This window comes from Homalodisca vitripennis, chromosome 8, assembly GCF_021130785.1.
Source record: "Homalodisca vitripennis isolate AUS2020 chromosome 8, UT_GWSS_2.1, whole genome shotgun sequence".
Lineage (NCBI taxonomy): Eukaryota > Metazoa > Arthropoda > Insecta > Hemiptera > Cicadellidae > Homalodisca > Homalodisca vitripennis.
In genome coordinates, this window is record NC_060214.1 from 68,078,125 (window position 1) to 68,104,783 (window position 26,659).

The 26,659-nt window shown below is 32.4% G+C and overlaps 1 protein-coding gene across 1 annotated transcript; it reads left to right on the forward strand.

Moving 5' to 3' along the window:
* Window positions 1-679: 679 nt before the first annotated feature.
* LOC124367679 (transcriptional regulatory protein AlgP) lies at window positions 680-26,348 on the forward strand. The gene is made up of 5 exons (XM_046824698.1): window positions 680-794; window positions 15,414-16,015; window positions 17,033-17,160; window positions 23,888-24,064; window positions 26,207-26,348. Exons 1-5 carry the CDS (start codon window positions 761-763, stop codon window positions 26,289-26,291), a joined length of 1,026 nt encoding a protein of 341 aa, XP_046680654.1. The 5' UTR covers window positions 680-760; the 3' UTR covers window positions 26,292-26,348.
* Window positions 26,349-26,659: the final 311 nt, after the last annotated feature.

Sequence of the window (26,659 nt, forward strand, 5' to 3'; positions counted from 1 at the left end):
ACATTGAGTGTGTGTCTTCACATATATGTGTTATTTATTTAGTCTATTAATCATGTATAGATATCTTTTTCGCATTGTCTTAAATTATGTTCTTATTTTACCTATGCTATAGTACAGTTTTATAGAAACTGTAAAGAATAAAGAACTTCGGAATACGTACTTATTGTAGTTAGTTTATAGGCTGTCTCAATCACCAACTGATACAACCCGTTGATTCACAGCTCAATAGTTAATTAATTTCTTCAGAAGTTTCATAGTTTCAGCTCTCTTTCAGAGTAAATCCATCAGTTAGTTTGTGTTTTAAAGTAATTGTTTAATATGCTGTAAAATCGCATCGCTGCCCAAATGAACGCGGGAAAAGGTTTTGTGTGTGCTCTATATTATTCTAAACTACATGCTGTAGTTTATTGTTAATAAAAGAGAGACGCTGGTAGAAAAATCCGATGACGTGAAGTTTAAGAATTATTTAGTAATATGTAATAGATAAATTCTCCTTATGTAATCAGTACTGTAGATTTAAGCATCAAGCGTACATTGCTTTATATAAAAAAAAAAACAAATATAAAATTTGCTCTAAATCATAAATATTTTTGTTTTAAAATACAAATACAAATAATATTTTCTATAGTACGATATCTAACGATCTGGCTGATGATGATGATATCTAGATGTGTGAGCGGATGTGAGAAGTCTCCCATCGTTGTCGTTGGTGGTCATTGGTGATTTGTTTCTGTAGGCCCTTTATCTTTTTCGTGAAAATATGGGTCCGAAACCGAAACCGACGGATAAACCAGGTAAATATTTCCTTTGAGTCGTGGTATTAAATTGTAATACAATATAAGATATTATTGTAAAGGATTGAAGTTTTAATATAGTTCAAATTTGTTTTTAATGTTATGCTCATACCAGAGTGAGATCTTATAGTTATCCTACTATGGCCACGTGCATGCTTGTTATGAGGTTTATTTGCAGAATTTCTCATAGTTTCACGTTAGTATATCAAATAAAATGTGTACAGTTTGTCTTTCGTTTTTGTTTTTTCATTAATATTCATATATCTTACAATACAGAATTTCAATTATTAGGTATACTAGTTGACTAGGTTATAACTAACATCAATGATACTTGTCAATTAAAAGCCTATAACTGTATCATTTACTCTTGTTTTGTATCGGAACTGTATCAAGCTGTTGGTAAAGCCAAAAGCCTGTTTAAAGTTGTTATAGTTTATGTGCATGTATGACCAAAACCTACATTAGCAAGAACTAGGCTATGTCATAAAAGTTCAGCAACTAGGAAATTTTCATAACCCTTCCAGAGCACTGAAAATAAAAAGTTGGGTTTCTCAAAGAGAAATTCCAATATAATACTAATAGGACATTAAATTAATATTTTGCTATTATACAATTTTTTTGTAGAGTACCAGAAGCAGATAAATTTTTTTATATTAAATTTATCAAACTAGGCTATATTAATAAGGCTTATTATACCCATCAATATATTCAACGAAGTCATCTGCACCAACTGTATACACATTTTCATGTTCTTAACAAAATTGTTTATAAATAGCCTAATTTCTTTTAAATAAAAAAATATAGTTACATTTAGAAAACTATATAAAATAGCAGTAAAAAAATGATTGTTTCTTTCATGGTTTCAAGATGTTCGTTACTCATTTGTTGACGTTGGTTTTCTTTATTTTATAAATTACATTTTTCTTGACACCTGTCTCAATTTTTTGTTTTATTAATGGTAATGGTTTCTGTATTAATTTGAAACGGGTAGGGTACGATAAGTGGACCCGGTTTTTTATATCGAAATTGGCGAACAATATTACTTAATCATAACCATCGATACTGATTAATTATTTTGAACAATTAACTTAAAAAATCTATATCAGCAGCTGTAAACTGTATAAAATAACTTACAAGTAAAAGTTAACACGTTCGCTGCTAAAAATTAAGTAATGTATGTTGCTAGAGGCTAATTTTTTTTTATTAGTATTCACTTACCAATTTAGTTGTTGTGACACGGGTTGGTACAGAAAGGTCATCAAACACCAAAAGAGCCGAATTTCGCCATTTTGAAAACGTGCAGTAGATCTACCGCACACGCTCCTGGGGCCAGTCTCTCTTCGAAGCGCGCACCGTTTTCCTTATTGTTTTTGAAAAACAGACCACTAACGATTGTTTATAATAATACTGGGAACAAATCACTTAGTATAACTAAAAATATATTGATAAAAAACACTAAAAACTACTATTTACAACCCAACCATCCTCCCCAAGGTACGCTTCATTAGTCATGGAATTGGTCAAAACAATGTGGGACACACAACCCAGGCTGTCCATCACATTCTAAACACTGCCACATCACGTATTTCTTTCTGCCATTTGCATAGCAAACTCTGCACCTCTTTTGTTTACTTCTCTTTCCACAAGCCACTTTTTCTGTAATCCGTGAGGGTACATGGGGGACGCGGCGGCGCTTCAGAGGTCGAGGAGGCTCGGGAACGTCCGGGAGTAGCTTGTCAATAACCTCCAGACGGAAGTCGTACAATGGCATTTTGTTTTCTCCACTTGATGTGCGAACTTCGTTATAGAGATAGTGTGCATTCACTAACATCATCTGAATTACGTGGACAAAAATCTTTTTATACCACCGCAGTGTTTTCCTTTCGCAAGGATAATATGACATCATTTGGTCACTGCGGTCCACGCCTTTCATAAAATGGTTGTATTGAACAATTGGTAGTGGTTTTAGTCTCTCCAAACCACCTCGATTAACCCTTTCAGTGCCAACGTCCGACTACACGGACGTACATAAAATGTGCAAGAAGAGCCAGCGTCCGACTACACGGACGTGTTTTAAAATATTCGTAAAAAATACAAAAAAAATATCTAAACAATCCAAATGTTGTTATAATTGTATTTATAAAGATATAAACTAATAGAAAACATTCAGTTGAATGTATTTCCATTACATTAGTGTTATAAATAAAACAAAATCAAGTGGCTGTGAACGTCGCTAGTCTGAGTCAGCTGTCGTCTGTTGTTTACTAACCAACTACGCAGTTTCGCCGATTGCGCCGAGCTAACTTGTTGTTTCGTTTATTGTTGTAAAATTTTTACAAAATGAAGCGTATTGCATCACCTCTTAGTGAAAACACTGTACGGAGAGTGTTAGAAGACGATAGTAATGTTGCTGTGAGTGATAGTGAAACGGAGAGTGTTTAGCAAGATGGGTACTTTGGGATTATACCGACCACACCCAAACATGAATCGTTATTTGACATTTTGATTCTACTGATTACTAGATTAGCTTAGAACAATATTTCGTCAATATAAAACAGGAATTGTCTTATCGCAAACCCCTCCCCATCCTCAGACAGGGTCAAAGTCGAGCGGTCTAGTAGATAACGTGCCGTAATCGGGATTCTCGAGAAAGATAAGCGACCTGCCGTAATCGGGATTCTTGAGAAAGATAAGATAACAGCGACAATAATACCGATCACAATACCTGGAAATGCTTGTTGATAAATGGAATATTAGTTCTGTTACTTAATTACATCGTTTTATAAGTTCATTGAAAAACGTTTAAGCTTTGGGGGCATATAACGGAATCTGACCCCATTAACAATTGATAATCGTTGTAAGTTTGTAATTTTGTAATTAAAGAGTTGTTTTTTCGTTCTATAATGTTTATTTCTTAAAATTTTTATTTTTGTGTTCTTCATACTGGTGTGGACGGTATAATCCCAAAGTACCGCAAGATGTGCGAAAAATCCAAATACGCGTTATTTTTTAAAAACAATTATAAAACCTTTATTTTTGAAGATAGATGTAAAACTTTTTTGTGTATGTGTTCAAAAGTATGTGGAGGTTTAAATACATACTCAATTTAGTGAGCAAGGATTTTTTTACTGGCCTTATATTTACACCAAACTGAAAAATTCATCATAAAATTTTATGTAAGTAAAAGTTTTTCTAGTTTTATATTTTTAATGCACGTTGTAGTAAATTTATTTTCCAGTATTAATTTAAAGCACATTGTTTAGAGCAAAACAAAACAAAAAGTAACAATTTTCATAAATAAATAACAAAACTGTGACAGTTTTTGCAAACTGCTGAAAAATTGGCAATTATAGCCTGGCTCTTCTTCTACGTGCACTAGGGAAAATGTCTGGCACTGAAAGGGTTAATTGAATTCACCATGTCATTTTCAAATTCAGTGGATATGTAAGAGACAACGCGTTTGTCTTTCCATTTGGCGACAACAACACTTTCGGCGTAGCGGGCGATGGTTTCACCCTTTTTCAGGGTTGCCGATTTGACTTCAGGAGATACGTATTTTCTGTCCAGCCGAAGAGTTCCAGTGCAATATGTATTCCTACGGAGCAGGCTTGAGGCAAGAGTAAAACTATTATAATAATTATCCATAAATAAACTGTGGCCACAATTGAGTTTCCCTTGCATCAGCTTCAATACAACATTGGCTGCATGCCCCTTACCACCGTAATCATCTAAAACTCCGCAATACATAAAAAAACGAAGTATTAGGCCATGGGGGTCACACAAACTGTACAGTTTGATGCCGTACTTATGGCGTTTCCCTTTTATATATTGCCTAAAGTACAACCGTCCCCTCCATAAAACCATTCCCTCGTCAATGCACAACTTTTTTTGAGGATAATAAATTGAGTCCATTTTATTGTTGAAGTAGTCAATTAGAAACTGTACTTTAGAAGCTCTGTTGTTTGGGTTAGGGTACCTTTCAAAATTAATGCATCGCAAAATAAGCATGAATTTGTCCCTGGCCATGAATTTGGGGAAGCACGTTGAAAACAGCTTACAAGTTTTCCAATAGTCTTGTATTCGGGGTAATTGTAATATTCCCATGTGCAGCAATAGGCCAATAAAACATTTGAGATCCTCCACGGTAATGTCTTTCCATTTATGGATTCGTGAGCCTGGGGTTGTAGTAGGTCCACAGAATAACTCCAACGCGTATCTATTCGTAGTAGCCACAATGCCCTCCAAAAAAAATCACATCCACCAGCAACAAGAAAAAATTGATTGGGGTAATCTCATTAGGCAAAGGGACTAAAAACTTTTCCTCTTTTGTAAACGGTACATCTTTCATACCTATAGTTTGAGGACTCCATTGTGGTGGTCTTACGTCATAGTCTGGGTCTTCGACCTCTGACTCATCAGTCTCGTATTGTTCATCGTCGAGGTCCGGAGCATAACCAGGGACACCAGGGTCGTCTTCATAATCAGAATCACTATTAGCCACAAACTGACGTCTATTCTGGATTCCACTAGTTCCAGGAGGCAAATCCATGTCTATTGTATTATATGAATAACACTAAACACACAACAAAAACGGTAAAATTTGAAGTAGTCTAAAAACTAACCACAAAACGCTAACTGAGAACGGCGACCACAAAAACGCGGGAAAAGTATATCCCCACGAGCGGCAAAGGACAACCATACACGACGAGTGCTGAGAGCACACTGACTGGGTTTCTAAACAATGGCGCTGTGCAGTAGATCTACGTCATGCGCGCCTGGCGCGAGGCAGCCGTGCAGTAGATCTACCGCAACCGCATTGAACGTGTTAATATTTCAATTTTATATAAGTAACATTTGATTATTAAAAATGACAATCAATTTTTAAAAAACTACACGACATTGCTTTGGAAGATGATAACACATGTTTTTTATGACTTCAACATGTTGGACTCGTGCGGAAAAACCTATTATGTGAAATTTGTGGGATAGAAACAACTGTAACTGTGAGAGGAGCAAATATGGCCGTCTTCAGTTTTCCTAATTTTGGTTATAATAATTTGTTTGAACACTGTAAATATTAGATCCATATTTTAATTTAACACATATGATTGTTATTGAGAATTATAGATACTTTATATCAATTGATACTCTAGGATTTGAGATGTGTATATTAGGTATCGATGATTACATTCTTCGATATAAAAAACCGGTCTGCTTATCGTACCGTATCCTTTGAAACAAGTGACTTTAGTTTAGTCTATTTTATTTACGTTGATATCGATCGATAAAATATATAAACTATCATAGATTGTAATAAGCTTTATGAAAACAGGGCCCACTTATCTGGCTTAATTTCCCTGCTTCACAGGCTATTTAGAATGGTTAGCTATGTTTATACTAATTTACATTATTATTAACACATTAAATACGGAGCCCAAGCATAGGTCAGGCTAGCACGCACGTCGTTGTGTACGGAGCCCGACCTATACTCTGGCTCCAGTACTTAATTCAATACGTTTAGGATTTCGGTAAAAAATCGGGTTTAGGCCTAGTTGTTTCAGACTATTTCCTATGTTATATTGTTTATATTTATACGTCTTTTTTACGACAAGTAACAGTTGTGCAGCTGTAAAAATAGTATTTTCAAGTATTGTACAACTGCTTAGTTACGTAACCGACTGGTGACACAGTGATGCGATCATTGTTATTCATAAACAAAGTTCCACTGTTACTGAATAAAGTGATAAATGTTGGTTTAGTTTACTTTGATTGGTTTCTTAGTGATAAAAGTTTTATTTTTCTTGGTCGTTGTGTAAAATGAGTAATCAATTAGACAAAATAATGGCGTGCATGACACGTGATATGATGTCAGATTCTGAGCATGATTTGGAGGAGGATTATCGTATTTTAATGAAAATAAAAGATCATCTGCGATTCAGTTTGAAAGATCTTGGGTCAAATTTATGATTCTGGATCTTAGGGTGAATTTCTCAACGACAATGATCCTGATCCAGATTTTGAGGTTAGGCCTAATGATCAAGACATGAATGATGCTGAGTATGATTATGATAGGCCTTCCATTAGTACTAACATGAATACTTTCTTTTATGTTATTTTATATCAAAAACACATTTATAGAACATTAGGAGTTTAAATAAAACATTTATACAACATTAGGTGGTTGAAAAATAAAATGTTTATACAAAGTTACAATCCTTCAAATTTTATGTCTTTCCATAATTTTGTTTAATTTATAATCTTGTTCAAATAATTATTTTATCATAAAAAGGCACATTTTCTAAAACTGCATGTTCTCTTAACTTTGATATATAATGTGTTAGGTTAAAACATTGTCTTCATAATTAAAAAAAATTTTAACCCTTCCCACGCGGCAAACGGATATATCCGTTAGGCCTAATTTTGACCGAAACGTGGTAAACGGATATATCATCAGAGTCTATTTTGTGTTATTTAATAAATTGTAGTTGCCGTGGAATCCGCTAGAGTTCAAGGGATTGTTGAATACTTGTTCCGAAAAGCAGATGTTACAGTTTGAACCTCATTGGCGCGTTGCAGTGGTGGGAGGGCGTGGCTTTGTCCCTCGTGACGTGATTTAGCCTCAGTCTGCGGCGAACCATTACGCGGTAAACGGATATATCCCGGCACAGCATATTTTAGTGTTTAACGCTGTTTTGCCATATTTCCTTATTTACTGTTCGTGTTCCTGTTGTATTTAGCTTTATATTATCTTTTTATTTTGTTATTACTTTATTTGTTGTGTCGTTATAGACCTATATTGAAGGAAACAGGATTTTTCCGGACATTTGCCATCGTTAAGTGAAACAAGAAAACAGTAACACTACGTTTCGAGATCTGCAATCTGATCTCTTCTTCAGGTAAAGAACTAACCTAATACATAATTACAAACTAGGTTAAAATAAACAAATCTTACTAAAGCGTTGTGGCACGCCTGAGTCAGGAATCACAACCTACATGTTGTATGTCAACTTCACTAACACTAAAGACATGCACTTAATAAAAAAAAACTATACAAAACACCAATCATTGGTGTTGATTGGTGTTTTGTATAGTTTTTTTATTAAGTGCATGTCTTTAGTGTTAGTGAAGTTGACATACAACATGTAGGTTGTGATTCCTGACTCAGGCGTGCCACAACGCTTTAGTAAGATTTGTTTATTTTAACCTAGTTTGTAATTATGTATTAGGTTAGTTCTTTACCTGAAGAAGAGATCAGATTGCAGATCTCGAAACGTAGTGTTACTGTTTTCTTGTTTCACTTAACGATGGCAAATGTCCGGAAAAATCCTGTTTCCTTCACAATCCTTCCATCGTCAAAAATAACCTTCAAACAAAGACCTATATTGTTCTGTGCAATGGCGAATCCTGAAGATTTTTTGTAAAATTTAAAATTTGTTAAAAAATAGGGGTCTGATTATTTTGTGATACTGTATTATTTTTTATTCCTAATAGCGACCACTAACTAAAATAAAAATTAGAGTTGTTAAAATGTAAAAAAATATTTTCAAGTTAATTACGCGTTATGAGTCAAAATTGAAAGATAAATTCCGCGTGGGAAGGGTTAAAATTCACAAAAAACTGCTAGTATACTAAGTAAATTCATTGTTCTAGGCTTTAGGGTTCAATGTGTTAATAACAATATTGGGCTGCAGTTTAACCTGTTGACGAGTGCGCATGGCATTTGCCGTGCCGCTATGACGGTCCATACTGAGTGTCTCATTGACCAGTGACAGACTTTTAGGGAGTAGAATAAAAATAACTTTTAAATGTTAATAAACTTGTTTATTATAGTTTAAATGTATATAAAATTACATTGTAGATTGTTAAAAGCAATAATCTTGTTTTAAAACTTTCCTAGTGTGTGTGATACTGCTCAAAACAAGGATGTATACAAAGGGTGACCTTACATGTTCAACATTCTTCATAGCTGGTTTCTTTTCTTCTTTGTCCAGTTTGAGTGGTGTGTTTGCACACATAGCACTGCCTGAGTAGTTTGCGCTTCTTTGTGTCATTCTGGGGGAGTGGCCTTAAAAAATGGCGACCTTGGAGGCTTAGCGGGTCTTGTGTCCCGCCTCCGTAAAATAGTTTTAAAAGTTATCACCAGGTGCCACCACGATACAGTAGTGCAGTCATTGAAGCGAAAAATACGGTCTTACCTCCGAATTTTTTTACTGTGAACCGATTTGCATGAAATTTTGGAATTAGGCTCATCTTACCCTTTACTTCAAAAGTGAAAATGATCTGAACTCCGCCTATTATTTTTAAGGGGTGTAAAGAACCCCTTAATGGAAATATCGACATTGAGCCATTTTATCGCTAGAAAACATGTTTAATAGTAAGTAGTGAAATTTTAAAGTGTTTTCTAACACAATTACCTCATATTAAAATCATTTTCAACCCCTTGAACATCTTACAACTCTTGCAAACAACCCCTAAATTGAAAAAAATCACAAAAAAATACTTTGGTATTATATAAAAAGATGTAAGTATAAAGTTAGTAATATTTTATATTTTCTATAATAATTATGAAATTTTTAACCCCCTTTCAACCCTTGAAAACTACCCCTTGATAAAAAAATTGTTAACATTTTTTTTTGATAAAATGAAAAGGATTTAAATATTATTCCACACTCTTGAAAATGATTTTGATATTCTTAAGCTTTTCTACCCTTAAAATAACCCCTAAATTAACCCCCGACATATCGGACGTCGGCATTTTTGCCGAAAACGCCAACGTCCGATATGTCGGACGTCTGTTTTTTTTTATTGTTACTGGCTACTGTTATGTTCAAATGCCGAAATATTCGGTATTTTGGTTGTTTAGGAGGAAAGGATAATGAAAGAAGCCATTTGAAGAACTTTGGATTTCTATTTTCGTCGTCTTTGACTAGAATTGACGAACTACCTAGACAGCTGTCAAAACCAGATGATCGGGTTAGATTACTGAAATCTTCGTTCATTGTTGTTGTTTACAATGTTATCGAAAGTTTTTTGAAGTGTTACTTTTGTTGATCAAGGATAAAATGAGTAAAAGAGTTACATCTAACTCTCCTGTGAGTGAGGGAACAATAATTAACAGTCTAATCGATGGTGGTGTACAAGTGCAAGACGAACTGATTTCCTTCAGAATTTGTCAGATTCAGATGCCGAGAACGATTCTGATATTAGTGTTAGGGCTATTGATGACAATCAAAGTGATGTGGATGACACTGATGACGATCCTGACTTTATCTTACCATCAGATAATGAGGAGTTATTAGATAGTGAGGGGGATGTGGCACAGATAAGTTTACCTTCACCTTCCACTGGTAGGCCTAGAGGAGGCCTACCAGTTTTGGGAAAATCCTCATAGTGCAGCTATGTTTCAAGGTAGCACCTTCAAATTTGGTATATGTTCTAAGCAATTGCTCTAGTTTATAATGATATCATGCTCAAAATTTTAGTATAATTTTAAAAATAAATTATCAGATGCCAAACACAATTTTTATTTTTTTATTTATTTTTTATTTACATAATTTTTAAAATTGAATAATGAGTTTGTTTCAAATTAAAATTTCTTTTTATTATTTAAAAAACAGCATTTAAATACGAGTAAATAAAGTAAAAATTCATGCAAATCTAATGAAAAATAAAAAAGATACAGCATTTTTTGTAAATGAATGCACAACAGTGATTTTCCCCCTTGGCAATTTTGACTGGTACGATAAAAAAATGGCCGGCAGTAAAAGGGTTAAAACAGTAAATACATATGATTACATATTATTTAAAAATAATTTAATTTAGAGTAAAAAATTGCCATTTATTGGATAAAATATTTACAAATTATACAAAAATCACTCAAATGTGTTATATATACATATAAGAAAGTTGGTATGTATTCATGCCTACGTTTCCAAAATATATGAGCCATATTATGTATATGTATATATATATATATATATACACATTACAATAGTTTTGGGTCTCTATTATACTGCGTACTTTCACATTGCTCCAAATATTCACAGTCCGAAATTTTCAGTTACTAAGTAGAAAAACATATGATAAGTTTTTTGACCATAACTCCTTCAATTTTCATGCTATCACAATTTATAAAAACCATTGTAAAGATAATTAAGAGAGCTACAACATCCTTCATTGCAATATGTAGTAAAAAACCTTTTTCTCAATCGGTGAAGGGTTAAAGCGCTTAAGAGAGGCTGTGATTGCACTGCCACGCGCTCTTTAACCCTTTTAACCCCGGCCATTAAATCAAGTGATGTGCCAGAAATCCCAAGCCATTTTCAGACAAAATGTAAGGGTTTTGTAAAAAATTCATCTCATTTATTTTTTAAGATATTTAGGTAATTCTTTTTTTGTTTTACTTCTTTATACATTTAGCTTACAGAAATATACAAATAAAATTATTATTTTAAAAGTAATTTTTTTTACATACATATGAATATATAAAAAATAAATAAAAATGAAAAAATTTCAAGTTTGATCATGGAAACCATATAGATAAAAAAATATTTGACACAAAAATACCCATTTACTTTATGGTATATTTAATCCTTAATAAAAGGAAACAAAAATTTATGCCTACCTGATTTACAAGTGGAGTAACATCAATTTTTGTAAAGCCGTGTAAATTTTTCTTTTTGCCATTTTTGGGCAAGGCAACGTAACAAGACATTTAAAATTCACTGTACTTAAAATAAACATAAAACCAAAGTTATTTCTGACAAAATAACTAAAACTGTTCATAATATAAATTTTAAAAAAGTGTTAAAACAATATTTACATCACTACAAAATGTAAATTTTCAAGATATCTATCACTCAAATCGTCGTCACTAATCACATCCACACCATTTGCAACTAGGTTACTAATTAGTGTATTTTCACTTACGGGAGACTTTGAACGATGTCTTTTACTCATTTTGAAATCAAACAAATAATAAACTAAACTTTAACTGCCGTACTTTACACTGCTTTAACCTAAAACTGTGAAGAACAGCTGATATACGTGATATACAGCTGTCTGCAACAAGCGTGAGCAGTCAGTCGAGACGAACTGCAATTGCTCAGTCACAGACTGACAAAATACGAAGTCAAACCATTACAAATTAATATATTTCGATGCAAAATATCTTTGTGCACAAGTCTGTGAAATTTCAAAGCATTTGGTGAAATAGGTGGCCAGTAAAGTAATAAAAAGTACACGTCCGCACTATACGGACGTCGGGAGTTGACGCCATTTTTACGACGTCCGTATAGTACGGACGTCGGGGTTAAAAGGGTTAAACAATCATATTTCCGTAAATTTTTGTTTTACAGAAAAATCAAAAAATCCAAATTGTTTGTCAGAAATATACCCACATTTTTCATACCTACACTTTTATTCGTAAATGTCGTCATTTTTGAGATATTATGAAAAAAGGTAGTTTTTTAAAAATTTGAATTTTTTTTTAATTGTGACTTTTTTGAAAAATATGTGTCCTGAAGCAGCCAAACTGATACAATCTATTAAACTCTTAATAATAAAGTTGATTCTAGGCGGAATACGATTAATTTTAATTCTGGTGGGAATGGCACTTATGAAACCCATTGATTTAAAAAAAAAAAAAACATTAGATGCTCCTCTTATTTGCAATACAGCTCACTCATTTTACGTGCAATAGACTTTTATTAGTGCTCATTTTAAATCTTATTTCAAGCACTATAAAACTCTTTTTTATTAGAATGCCTAAAATGCATCTGCTCGCCGCTAGATGGCATTGACCACATCAATTAAATTTCAGACAAAATAAAAAACGGCTTTGATTTTTAATATCTAGCTTAATATTGCACTTAGAATACTTTATAGAAAACAAAATTGTTCATTGTTTTACCTGGTACAATTGTGTTCTTTATAAAATTTTCGATAAAACGTATATTTTTGGAGATATTTGCAAAAAACCGATGAAAAACTTGAAAAAATTGCGAATTTTCAATTGCCAATAACTTGAAAAATATTGGATTTTTTGAAAAACGTTATAGATGATTTTTTGCTTAAAAGTAGGCCTTCTATCGATATCCGAGGTTATTTTGAAAAAAATAAATTCACTCCTGAGAAGGGGTGGCAACCACCCCCAGGGTGGTTGCGGAGTTCAAATCATTTTCACTTTTGAAGTTAAGGGTAAGATGAACCTAATTCCAAAATTTTATGCAATTCGGTTAACAGTAAAAAAATTCGGACCAACAATGCTTCAATTACTGCACTACAGGACTAGCAACACTGTACAGCGACACTATTAGGAACAACTGAAAAGTTCCAAAAATCTCTGCTAGACGTCAGAGTAAGTCAGTGAAAACGAACTGACAGTCATTAGTCTTCAATGGAAAATGCCGTGCTTCCTCATATGGGACCAAACTGCAAATGCTGTGCGCACTCATTTGGGTATGTTTTGCGGCACTCGTCAACAGGTTAATAAGTGGCCACCACCACAATCAAATGATGGATATTCATGCTCATATAAACTACCAAAATTAGTATCAGTAATTAATAGCAAGTTGACTTAGGATTATAACAAGACTACATGACGCCCATAAAACAATGAAATGTACTTTGTACGAGAAAAGTAGTTCCACTTTTTGTAACTTTTGTTAGTTGTCATTTCTACCCAATGAAGCCTTATATTGTTTTGTTTTTAAGGACAATAGCAATATGCGTGAAACTCGTATTTTGCCATTATTCCGGCTGTTAAGTTTACAATTACCATGAATTACTTAGAAAATGTAACATACAAAACAGTGTAACATTTATTTAATTTTAACACTATTAAAGGGTAATTATTTAATCTAAGTTGAATAAATTTAGTCTAATTAAACTCTTCATTGCAATACGGTTCAGCCAAATGATGACTATTAAAAGGGAATCTCTTTGAATTACCATTGAAAAATAATTTATTTCTGATGGCTGTAATTAAAAACATATCATTGGATCACTAGTTTTTGTTAACCATACCACTGAGCTCATGGCAGTTTTTATGGGCTCAGTAATGAATTAATACATATAACTAATTTAATATGGTATACAATTATATTTGGTTATTAAATTTAAAAAAACAATTATTAACTCGAATGTTACATGTGAATTTGAGTTTTTACGCTGTTAAAGTAATTTCTATGTAAAATTAGTACGGTGACTATGACGTCTTGTCTCTCATTGGTACATTAAACAAAACATATTTGTGTAGGAAAACTTATATGTTAACCCATACAAGCTCAATTTCTTAGTAACTAGTGAGACTACAGTGCATTTAGTTAAATGAGATTAACATTTCCAAGGAAAAACAGCGGACACATGTTAGTTAAATAACCTAAATTGTCCTTTGAATACAGTTATTTTATACTCATTTGATTGATCACAAAATTAAATATTTTTCTTAATTAGATCATTGGGCATTTCTTAAATTAAATCACAGTAGCCATGTGATGACAATTTTAAGGGAATCTCTTTGAATTTTACCATGAAAAATAACAAATTTGTTCTGATGGTTACTTTATAATGTATGGTAGTAAAATTCATTGTAATAATTTTTGTATTGAGAACATAAAGTATTCCACATATTATGGTTTGTATTGTACTTTTCTAGCCATATGTATTTTTTATTTATAGGTGTAAGTAATTAAAGGTCGAAATAGCACAGCAATTTCATATAATTTAAACCATAACCAATTAATTAATATGTAGAATTTTAAGCAGGACTAAAATAACAATGGTATTAAGGAAGCACGAGAAAACTAGTATAAAGGTGGTGAATCCAGTAATTTTACCACTCTATAGTAGCCAAGTGATGTTATCAAGGGAATCTCTTTGATTATTACAATGAAAATTCTTTTAATTTCTGATGGCTGCTAAATGAATAAGTTTACAAGTTGTATGCTGCATTCTTTACTTTGTTATTTTGCAAAGACCCCAGTATTAAAAATTTACTTGAAATCTTTTCCTAAAATGCGAAAAGATCAATATATCTTGAAATTCAATTCAGTTGATATATTTTAAAATCATAGGAATTGAAGAATTTTATGATGTAACCCTTTAAATGCCATGAGCACTGTGGCCTTCTCAGTTTTTATCATCCTGAACAGTGGTACGCTCTTGGGCTTTATGGTATTATATAAAAATGGGTACATCAGTATTATTTATAGTTCAGAGTAATTTCATGTCTATGATGTCTATTCTGGAGTCTCTGCTGTACTGTAATGAGCTGCCAGAATTCATATGTAAAGTAAAAATCCTTATGTATGCTGGTGATACTTCCAAAGTGGCTTCTACAAATAATAAAAAATCTCTTTTGCAAACATTAACTTCAAAATATGCAAGAACTAAACTTCTGAGCAGTTACAAGCAAACGCCATAAAACTCAATCCCTTGTTTCACTTAGATTTCATTAAAACCATTACAAGACTCTTAAGGCAAACACAGTATATTCCATATCATTTTAATTCTGCAAGTTATTCGAATGTTATTAAATTGATTATCGATGATGCTTTTATGTGGGTCCAATTATTATATGTTATGTCAAAGTAAGTGTTAATATTACTTTTTTTCCAGCAGGTGAAAAGAAGCCTGCTGGTGAGAAGAAGCCAGCAGCTGAGAAGAAACCAGCGGAGAAGAAGCCAGCGTCTGCGCCTGCAGCAGGAGCTTCTACATCTGGAGCAGCAAAGGCTGCTGCAGCTCCCAAACCCAAGGCTGCAGCTGCAGCACCTAAACCTGGCTCATCCAAGACCCCTGCCCCGGCACCTAAGGCAGCCCAGGCTTCGGCCAAGGCAGCTGCCGCTGCCGCTTCAAAGGCAGCTAAACCTGCAGCTGCAGCAGGCAAACCTGCTGCAGCTGGGGGTAAAGCTGCCAAACCAGCGGCTGGTGCTAAGGCAGCCAAGCCTGCTGCCGCAGCAGCTGGTGCGAAGCCTGCTGCCAAAAAGGCCCCTGCTGGAAAAGCCGCGGCCAAGGCTGGAGCCAAACCGGCTGGCAAACCAGCAGCCAAGGCTGGTGGAAAGGCTACTGGAAAACCGGCTGCCAAGAAAGCCACATCAAAACCAGCTGCCAAAAAAATTGAGAAACCAAAACGGGATGTCGCACCCAAATCTCAAAAAGGAGGCAAAGTGGTTAAGAAACCAGCAGCTCCCATCAAGAGAGCCTTAAAAGTAAAGACAAAGGTTAGTTGGTTGATGATTTACTATAATTTGAATTGTTTTGTTTAGTAGATTTTCTTAAATGTCAAGATAAACATTAACTCTGAATTTATGGCTTTAACTCTTAAAATTGCTAGTATATAGTGAGACACAGCCAGGATGATGTATCTAAATGGAAACATACTGAAAAGATTTGAACAACTTTTTATGCATTAAATATTGTTTACTTTATTCATACAGCTACTTAAATACATGACGTTTCCTTACTTCTAAATCTAGTACTAACCAATATATATTGGTCTTTGATATTAATAAAACACTGAACAATTAATTAAGGAAACAATTTAAAAATGTGAAAACTATAATTACATAAATGTAGCTTTGTAATAATGAACTTTCATGTTTTCTATGATTAATTCAATTTTCTGTAAGATCAACACCATTTGAAAACTAATTTTATTTTCATAATATTAAAAAAAAGTAATGAGTTACTCCAACAACTGCTATAAAAAAATACAGAAAATATTTTTTTCCTTGTCATACAGTTTTTATAAAGTTAAATGATAAAATTAGTTAAATTATTTTATATGCATCTGTTTAGTTAGTCAAACCAACTCACCATCTATATGTACAAAACTTTCAGTTAACATTGAATTCCTTCTTAGATTTTTTTACATTAAGAAAATTGCATGATTGGATATAACATGTAGTAAGTTTGTTCTCTAAACTTGCTGTGATGGTACTTGAAGAGAGAATATGCTGTAACATAATGATAGCTAAAATTTGTGTTTAAAGAGATGCAACTACATGGAAAAAGCTTGACAGGTGATCTTCTACTTATTCTCTCTTTGAGTGCCGGAGCCAGTGTAGGAGACTAAACTTTACTGGTGAACACCTGGCTATGAAGATATGTAGTGACAGAATTAAAATTGTACTATGTCTCCATGGAAATAAAATGTTTTAGTTATATTGAATGTGAAAGCAACATAAATATCAATTTGTCACTTAATTATTAATAAATATTAATTTTGTTATCTATAGGTAATCAAAGGAGCTTTTGGAAAGAGAGTACGAAAGATCAGGACGTCAGTTCACTTCCGACGGCCCAAGACATTTGAACCCCCCAGGAATCCTAAGTACCCCAGGAAGTCTGTGCCTAGGAGAAACCGGTAAGACTTAGTATTTGTTAACCCTAGAAGTGTGGAACCAGCATATTTTATGTCGGTTGTAATTTATGTGTGTTGTGCGGAACCAGCATATTGTATGTCGGTTCAGTTTTTCATTAAAAATAATTATTTATCTTCAAACAATCACCATGTTTTTGGTATCATTGAAATTGTGAGATTCCACTCTACAATTTTCATATAAACTTTTTTTATAACTTCAATATTACGGTCGTGGTGAAATGTTTTCTGAAGAAGTCATCATTTGAGTTGAATTTCGCGGGTGGCCGGGTCAAAGAAATACGTCATTTTCAACCAATCACAGGAAGTTACGTATTGCCTGCAAACAGTGCTGCCATATGTCAATAGACGCGGAATGAAATATTCTTTCTTCCAGTGCAAACAGAAAGTCATTAGAACGAATGGTTGATTTACTATGAATATTCTAAAAAGGGACAATTTTAAAGTTGTAAACCAGCATATTTTATGCAGGTTAGTATAATAACATTCACACAGTTATTTATTGTTAATAAAGAAAATAAAAAAACAGTGTAAAGTGAAAGAAACGATCTACCGGTACAATATTTCAGCGGTAAATTTAGTTCAGTAGGTTTCCGGCAGTGCGAAACGAAAGAGATGATCACGGTGTCGCATCAAGACCAACCCAACCCATCTCTGACGGCCACAGTACATGTTGCGCCACAGTACATTACGCTTGTGTTTTTGACGCACAACATTTATTTTTTACTCAATTTCAAAAATTATTGAGTGTATTTCTTTCAAACATTGTGTGCTAACATAGTATAACAAGTAAAAAAATTCTTTTCATATTTTTTTTACATTGCAAACCAGATTATTTTTTATGAGTAAATTCTTCAACGTGCGACTGTTAACAAAAAATGTTATAACTCAGTTCCTTTTCAAAGTATTTGAACATATCTTATATTTTATATTAGCCAAATAAACATACTTACTAAGTGTATATTCAAAAATTACATAAACATAAAGTATAAGTGAAAATTTTTAGCTTGTTTCTGCATTTTGTTACAAAATATTTTCATTTTTCAAAAGATTTTTTTTGTATGCTTATAATAAAATAACAGTTTAGTTTGTTGTTTACTTTTAGTGTTTTCAAATAGCATGTATAATTTACAATAGAAAACTATTTTTTATATAAATATATAGTCACATTTGGAGGGGAAAAAATTAAAAGCCCAAACCCTTGTACATTTTTATACATTTTCGCTTTTGTAAAAAAATAAATGGCAAAATTACAATTTTTGTTTTATAGAAATTTTTAATATATTTTCTAATTTGGCATAAAATTCTCTACATTTTATACATTTCACATTTTGACCTTACTGTAATATTTCAATACCTTACAGAGGTCCAAATTTGAAATTTTCATATAAAACTTTTTGCAATTTCTCATTATTTTCATGAAAATATATACTAAACCAAAGAATATAAAAACATTTATTCCTATTCCAAATAGTACAACTTCTGAGAAGAAAAACGATATATAACAATATATGTTTTCTTGATATTAAATATTTTTTACTATTTTTTTAAAATAAACCCTTGCAACACGTCAAAAATGGACTGACGTTTTACCTTTGGTAACATGGACACACTTCTAGGGTTAAAGTTTATGCAAGAATACATTTCTCTTTGGCTAACTGGCAGATTCATTTTTAAATCAGGTTCTTTATTTGGATCAGGTGAGGAACCATGTCAATTGAGATATAAAAATGTGTGTAGTTGTGTGATAATGCCAAAATTAATTTAATTTAGTGTTAAAAAATGTAATGCTTAAAAATTCTAGCTAATCTTAGAGATATCATAACTGGTTAAGAATATTATTGCCAGCTCAACGTTACAAATGTCTGAGGGTGAATCAAATATTAATTGGACTTATCATTTCAAGACTAAATAGGTAAAGTGTGGTGTAGCATGCCATTAGTCTATCAATGTTGGGTGAGGATGTCAAAAGAAGGGGAGAGGACGGTGTGCCACCACACTAGATGGCCTATTAGTAGAATTACATCTGTTGAGCTACGCATTATCAAATATTTGCCATGTAAGGACGTAAAACCTCTTAAGATGTTATGTTCACTAATTGCACAGTTCATTGGGGGGGAAAATTGAAGAATGTCTTATGACTGACACAAACAGTTTTGCAATTACCAAAGATTCAGTGGAAAGTTAAAGAGCCATGCGTGTCTAGAGTTCTTGTAACAATTCTTTGGTACTGCAGAGGCGTACTACTGATCATTAAATTTCTCCCATGAACTGTGTTCAGTTTATAATAAATTTGAATTGTACTACATGCATACTATTGCTAATTGGTTGTAGCTGTGAAATTGGTTTAAAGGCTACGAAAGCGAATTATTCCTATTCAGAATGCAATTCTGCTTTGCCGTAACAGCATTTGGCCACGCTCTCAACTGCATTTTCTCAAGAAAAACTAAGACCAAATTCAGTGGGAAACAGTAGAATATGCACCATACATTACTGGTCTGTTGCCGTGAAACTTAACAAAAGAGATCATTCACAGTATAAAGATAAGCCACTCATGTTGACAAATCCACCAATAGGGGACAATTTGTAAGAATTAAAAGACATTACAACAAGAAAATGCCACTTGTCAATTTTAATTGTAGACAACAATAAAAATTTGTGAGATGGCAAGAATATTTAGTTTCTTATTACTGTTATAATTTTCCAGATACCTTCAGGAACTCATTTGTATAAGGTTTAACTTATATTTTGAATAGAAAGCGTTAAGCTCAATACTGAATCTCTACCTAAGTAACTTACAACAAGCACTCAGTAGATCCAGGTTACTTTCCAGTAGCTTGGAGGGATACGAGTGCAACATCAAACTTGGTACTTCAGAGGTGTTTGTTTGCTTTGGTGAACAAGAAATGGAGAACCAATACATTTTAAATTTAGTGATAATTAAAGTTTAGAAGAACGTAATATATTTAGTTGTTTGTTTGAAGGTTATTTTTATTATATTTAGTTGAGTGATTTAATCTTTCAATTGGAAGTAACAATATTCTTATAATGGTTGATAATTTTCTACTTTTGTTACTAATGTTCATGGAAACTGAAGGTTTTTTTATAGTAACTCAATAATTTATTAAAAGATGTGCTATTATTTAATTCAGTGGCACTATAAATGTGACCAATAATTAAGATGTACTTTGGTTTGAACATATGGCTAATGGTCCCACATGCTCATATACAGGGTGAGGCAGACCACCCATCCGCGATATATTTTGCACCACTCTTTTTACAAGAAACAAATAAATTAAAACTGTTTCAAAATGATCAGTGAATAGAACCTTCATATGAGGTACTTTAATGTTTGACATACGTTTAACATTTGAAAATCATTATATGATCCCTACCCTCCCTCCCAACAAAGTGCCATTTTGAGTGTTGAAAATTATTTTCCCAAATTCTTTGGGGTCAAAATATGGAGGGAGTTTCCATTTAAACGAAGAAGGTAGTTTCTCAGTTCAGCTCTATACATTGCAGACAAAAGTGTTCTTCCTCATCCTGTATAAATGCAAGGTATAATTCAGCACAGTACTGCAATGTTTCTTTAATTTAATTATGTCTTCTCAGTTCATTTTGGAACATAATTTTTTAAATTATCCCTATGTATAATTCCTTCTATGTATATTCTCTCAACATCTTAGTCTAACATCATTAATCTTGCAATCCCATTTCAATTAGTTCTGGAAGGTACTGATGCACAAATATTAAGTAAATCTCTTGAACCCATTGTGGTAGTAGTTATATGAGCCTCTGCAGGCCTGGTAGCATTAATTAATTTAGGTAAAAATGTAAGTGTTTAGTTACTGTAATAACATTTTTTTTTAGTTTATAATAGAGCAATGAAATTTAAAACGTTTAAAATAATTATTGTTCCTGTACATTTTTAATTTTTATTAATGTTTAAAAATATGACATGCTTTAAAATATTAAAAAACTTTTACTAATATAAAAAATATAACCATAAAAGAAACCAAATAAATAAACAACATACTTTTAAAGTGAAACATTTCAAACAGTTTATTTAGCTTTTTTAACAGTCCATAACAGTATTTACACAGAAAAAATTAACAATACATCTTAAAATTTAAACTAAAATGAATGAACAAAATGAAATACTTGCCATTGTTTTTTTTAATTGTTCTACACGAAAGTCAGTAGCTATGGTAATTATGTTGTTATATGCTAAGATTCATATAGTTCATGTCATATTTAATTTCTTGTTGCTCATGCTCATGATCTTAAAGAAGGATAAATATCATCAGAGTTGTCCTGGACGGAAAATATTAGATAATCTCCATCCTCAGACTCTGAGTAGTCTCTATAACTAAATTAGTGAAATGTTTTCTAGATCGGGTATAATGCAATCTTAACCCTCCGAGCGTCCATCATATTTTATGAAGTGCACACCTGTTTTGTGAGGTTTTGCAGGTTCTCCTTGTAAAATCTATGGTAAATCTAAATATTAACTTAAATATAAAGTGTTATATACCATTTTTTTCTGCAAAGAACTGAGCTTTCAGACTGTATAACATAAAGTTAGAAAAATAATTCTCTTACCTTGGAAGTAAAGAAATTAAAATTAAAAAACTTCAAAAAAGTATGGACATGTATTTGAAATATTAAATATATTGAAAATTCAGAATAGCCAAATTATGGGGAATTTTGTCCTGAAGACAGAAATGTATAATGTTAAATAGTTTATATATTTATTTTATACATATTTTTATGAAAAAGTGCACATTTGACAATATTCCTAATTGCAGTAGTTATATAACACATTGATATAACAATGTTCTTAGTCTTTTGCTATCAAAATGTTATATATTTTTCACATACAAACCAGAGAATTCATATTCATTACTATCTAATTTTATATTATATATATATATATATATATATATATATATATATATATATATATATATGAGACAGCTTCTAAAAGTATACTTTGAAGAAAATAAACAGAAAATTTTTACAAAAAAATATAAGATATTGAAATATAGCACAAAAAGTCACAATAACACACACACAAAACAATTAGTAACTATATAACTACGAATTTATTGATAACTATATAGCAAAGAAAACAGCACAAAATACACTGTAAATGGTGAAATTTACACTTTTGTATCTCAGCAACAACAAACAAGGCATATACACTTCACTGGAAATAACAGCTGATGAAAACGATGTAGACTAATGTTCAATACAGACTACGAGAAATCCAAAGACCACCAAACACAAAGTATGTTCATAGTCGAAATTTTCGACGATGACGTTTAGTGAAAGTCCGAGTCGTCGAAAATATCGACGATGGACGCTTTGAGGGTTAAAAGCATTCATCACTATCACTGTCACTTGAATTTTACTCACAATCACTGCACAATACTTTCAACTTCAGAAGGACGCTCCATCACATTACACATAATGTAAACAAACAGTAGAGAATACAATGTACAAGATGAGCTGTGAGGCTAGCCACAGTAAAACAAAACTTTGTTGTGGCATCTAAACACTTAGTAAGAGACATACCAACAATATCTATTGGAAATACGGTGAACAATCAAATTCTGACCACGTAACAAGCATGTGACTGTGTATGGTCCCAGCCGTGCACCACATAACCAGCACATGTGTCTACCTCAGTGGGTTAATAATTGATTAATACTACCAGGTACTAACCATATTCCAAACAGATAATATTCTATGTCTAATACTATACATTCTAGACAACAATATAAATTGTTTAAACCTTTTGAATAATGATCCAAAGCTTTGTGTGACTTACTAAAATATAATTACCATGACATATTTTTTAACGACTCTGATTAATCTCTGTCCACAGTAGTTTAGAGTTGATTTAATATCTTTGGGTTAGTACAATTCTACCATAAGCAGGTGTTACTGTGCATTCTCCATATTAGTAAAGTTATTATTAATTTGGTAAAGCACAATTTTAAACAATATAATAATTGTTAACCCAGATGGAGAATGTTGATCCTAATGCATTAACTATTTTAATGGTAATTGCAAATCCAGAAGCACTTTGTAGATCCAAACAATGCATTTGGTGTTTGGAGGGACATGGGTGCAACAGTAAAATGTGGTGCCTTTGTAAAGCTGTTAATTTTTGTTGGGAGGTTGGGAGGACCAGTACATTACAATTATTTAAACATGTGAAGTTTCTTTCATTGAAAGTGAGGTCTCTCCATAAATAAATTTATTCTAGAGACAATTTCAATTAAGATACATTTGTTGCATAAAGCCATGTTTATCAACTGAAATAAATATTTTAATGGTGATTGTAAATATAGACGCACTTTGTAGATCCAAACAACGTATTGGTTGTTTGGAGGGATATGAGTGCAACAGAAAATGTGGTGTCTGAAAGCAGGCTGTTAAATTTTTTAACAGTTAGTATAGATGACCAATACATTAAAATTAATTATAATATGGTGTAAATGTTGGTTTCTAGAATATAAATGTCTTAATTTTGTTGACAGTATTTTATTTAATGTTCATAGTACAAAACAAGTAATGAATAAGGAAAATATCTTATCAATGAAATGACAATTGTTATCATTTGGTAGATCCTAACAACAACATAGTTGTGTTAGATTTAACATGTTTGTTATTTGCTTTCATGTTATGTTTTTTGTTGCAGAATGGATGCCTACAATATTATAAAATTCCCACTCACAACTGAGGCTGCCATGAAGAAGATTGAAGACAACAACACACTCGTCTTTATCGTGCACATTGGTGCGAATAAACATCATATAAAAACAGCAGTGAAGAAATTGTACGATATTGATGTAGCCAAAGTGAATACACTCATTAGGTGAGTCTTAATTGGATTATGTAGCAGCTTGTTAGTGCATGTTCTTGGTGTTAGTGTTAGGTTCAGAGATGAGTTAAAAACTTAGTGGATTTACCTTTCTGTTTAAAATTTGCACTGATATGGTCCTGATATTGGTAAGGTATATACAAAATTACACAATTCCTACATTAAAGCTTTGATTGTTTATCAGTCTGTGAGGATCCAATCCTTGAATCTGTTGCCGCTTGAAACACTGTGGTTGTGTGCTATCGGAAAGGAAACTAGTTTTCAGTCTTTGTTACTGAACACAATTTTATGTTGAGTAAATTCTGGCAATAATGAAAAGTATGCAATATTTTAAATTGAATTAATTAAATTGAGGTAATTATTTAAGATAAAATTGGATTAAAACTCTGAAAAAAAGATTGAGTGTAGCAGCACTACCTATGCTTTAAAGAACGGAACTAGCTTTACCAAACAACATTTCTGCTATATAATCCCCATATGGATGCAACGTTTATTTTCTGGAAATTCAATGACTGAACCTAAGAAATAAAATTATACAGTGAACAAAATTGGAAAGTAAGAACATGTGTACAGATATTCATATTTCCCATAAACGAAACCTACTCGTACAATTTAAGACAACAAGTTTTATAATCAGTTATTTCCTGTTCCAAAGTTGTATAAAATAAAGTGCAATAAAAATGCCCAGATTTAAATTAATAATTTGTACTAAAAATATAGTATTGCGTTATGGACTGTTTTATGTTTTAATGTGAAATATTGGATCTGGATCTTTTAAGTGACCTTAGTTTTTCTTCAAGCAAGAGTAGACCCTCAATAATTCGGCACTCCAATAATCCGCCATATTTTGACTGGCGTGCAGTGGTGATCTAAGTTGAGACACGTTACTGAAAACTGGGTTAACAAACAACCTATATTGGCTCGGTTGTTTTATGGTTTACCTGCTGTTCACATTACAATGTCAGTGTTATATGTGTTATTGGTACTGCTTTGTGTTGCAGTTTGTGCAACATTTATGTTTATATTATACATATATATGAAAATTTATATTTCAAGACCGTTGCTAACCTTGCAAATGAATATGGTGTTGGTTGTGCAACAATACATGACATACAGGAGAACAGTGAAAAGATTAAGATTTTTTTGCAAATGCAGTGCAATGTGAAAAGTTTCAGAGAAACATTGAAAAAGGGTGAATTTCCTCAGGTCGAGGGCAGCCTATATACTTGTTTTTTTTTCCATGAACAAAACAGGCATATGCATTTCAGGGAAGAGTCTTGAAGAAAAGGAAAAGGTATTCTATGAAATAATGGGGAAAAATTATATCAAATGAAGGATGGTTTAAAAAATTCAAAAATAAAGCGTTTCGGAATTCTGATGGTAAGTACAACGGGCGAAAAACTATCATGTAATCTTGCTGCAGTCAAGCCATTCAAGGGAAAGTTTAAGCAAATCATTGAGGAACTAAACTTAATCCCCGATCAAGTCTTTAATACAGCTGAGAGTGGTTTATTTTACCGGCTTTTGCCCAATGCTACATTGAATGCCTTTGTACTTTCTGTGAAATGGGCAGAAGGAAATAATATTCTATAGTAATATTCTTGTTTCAAGAGAAAATACTAAAAGCGTCTTTTCAAGCCAAGAAACAAAAGAAAATCACAAGTATTTTTACTCCAATGGAATAGGCTTACTGCACCGTAAGTTAAGGATATGTTTACTTCCAATGTGGTACAGCACTGATGAAACTCAATTATTACGTATGTAAAAAGAATGTTTAAATAAAATGCTTTAATGCCTTTCATTTAAATTTAGCACAAAAGTACTATAATAGTAATTTTGAATAGTGTTTGATATAACCAAACACACATTTTGTACATTTTTATTGATGACATTCCAGTAATCCGGTGTTTTTACTAATGCAGCAACACTGTGGTACTTTGTGTGTCTGCCGGTTCATTGAGAGTCTACTGTACTGTTACAATTTATGGCAAGACAAGAGACAAGACTAATGCTACGACATGTTTAATGCATTGAAATTCAATAGCCAGCATAAAGCTTTTGGTAACTTTATTATTGTAATATTTTTGTAGTAAGAGTGTTAGCCTGAGTTTTATGAAATTTTTATTTATGTTTCAGGCCTGATGGGAAGAAGAAGGCGTATGTCAGGTTAGCACGTGACTATGATGCCCTAGATGTTGCAAACAAAATAGGAATCATATAAGCTACATTTCTTTTTTACTTATATGACTATCTATTATAAAAAAAGTTAAAAAAGTTCCATCTTTTGTTTTATTCGTTCCTTTGTAAAATCGACATTACACACCATTACTTCTGATGATTCACTCTACACAATTTCTAAATACTTAATTTGTGTATTTTTGTTAAGTCTATTTAAGGCGATTAAATGGGATTCTCTTGCAAGGTAATTAAGAGAAAATAATAATTTCATTATTTCTTGGGTCATGTGAAATTGAATGAAATCCTTTTTTGTATATATTATGGTTTATTCGTATTAAATATTTAATAACATTTCTAGAACCTAACCCTTTCATCATTCCCAGTATTCACGGTTTAGTGTGGATTCACCAA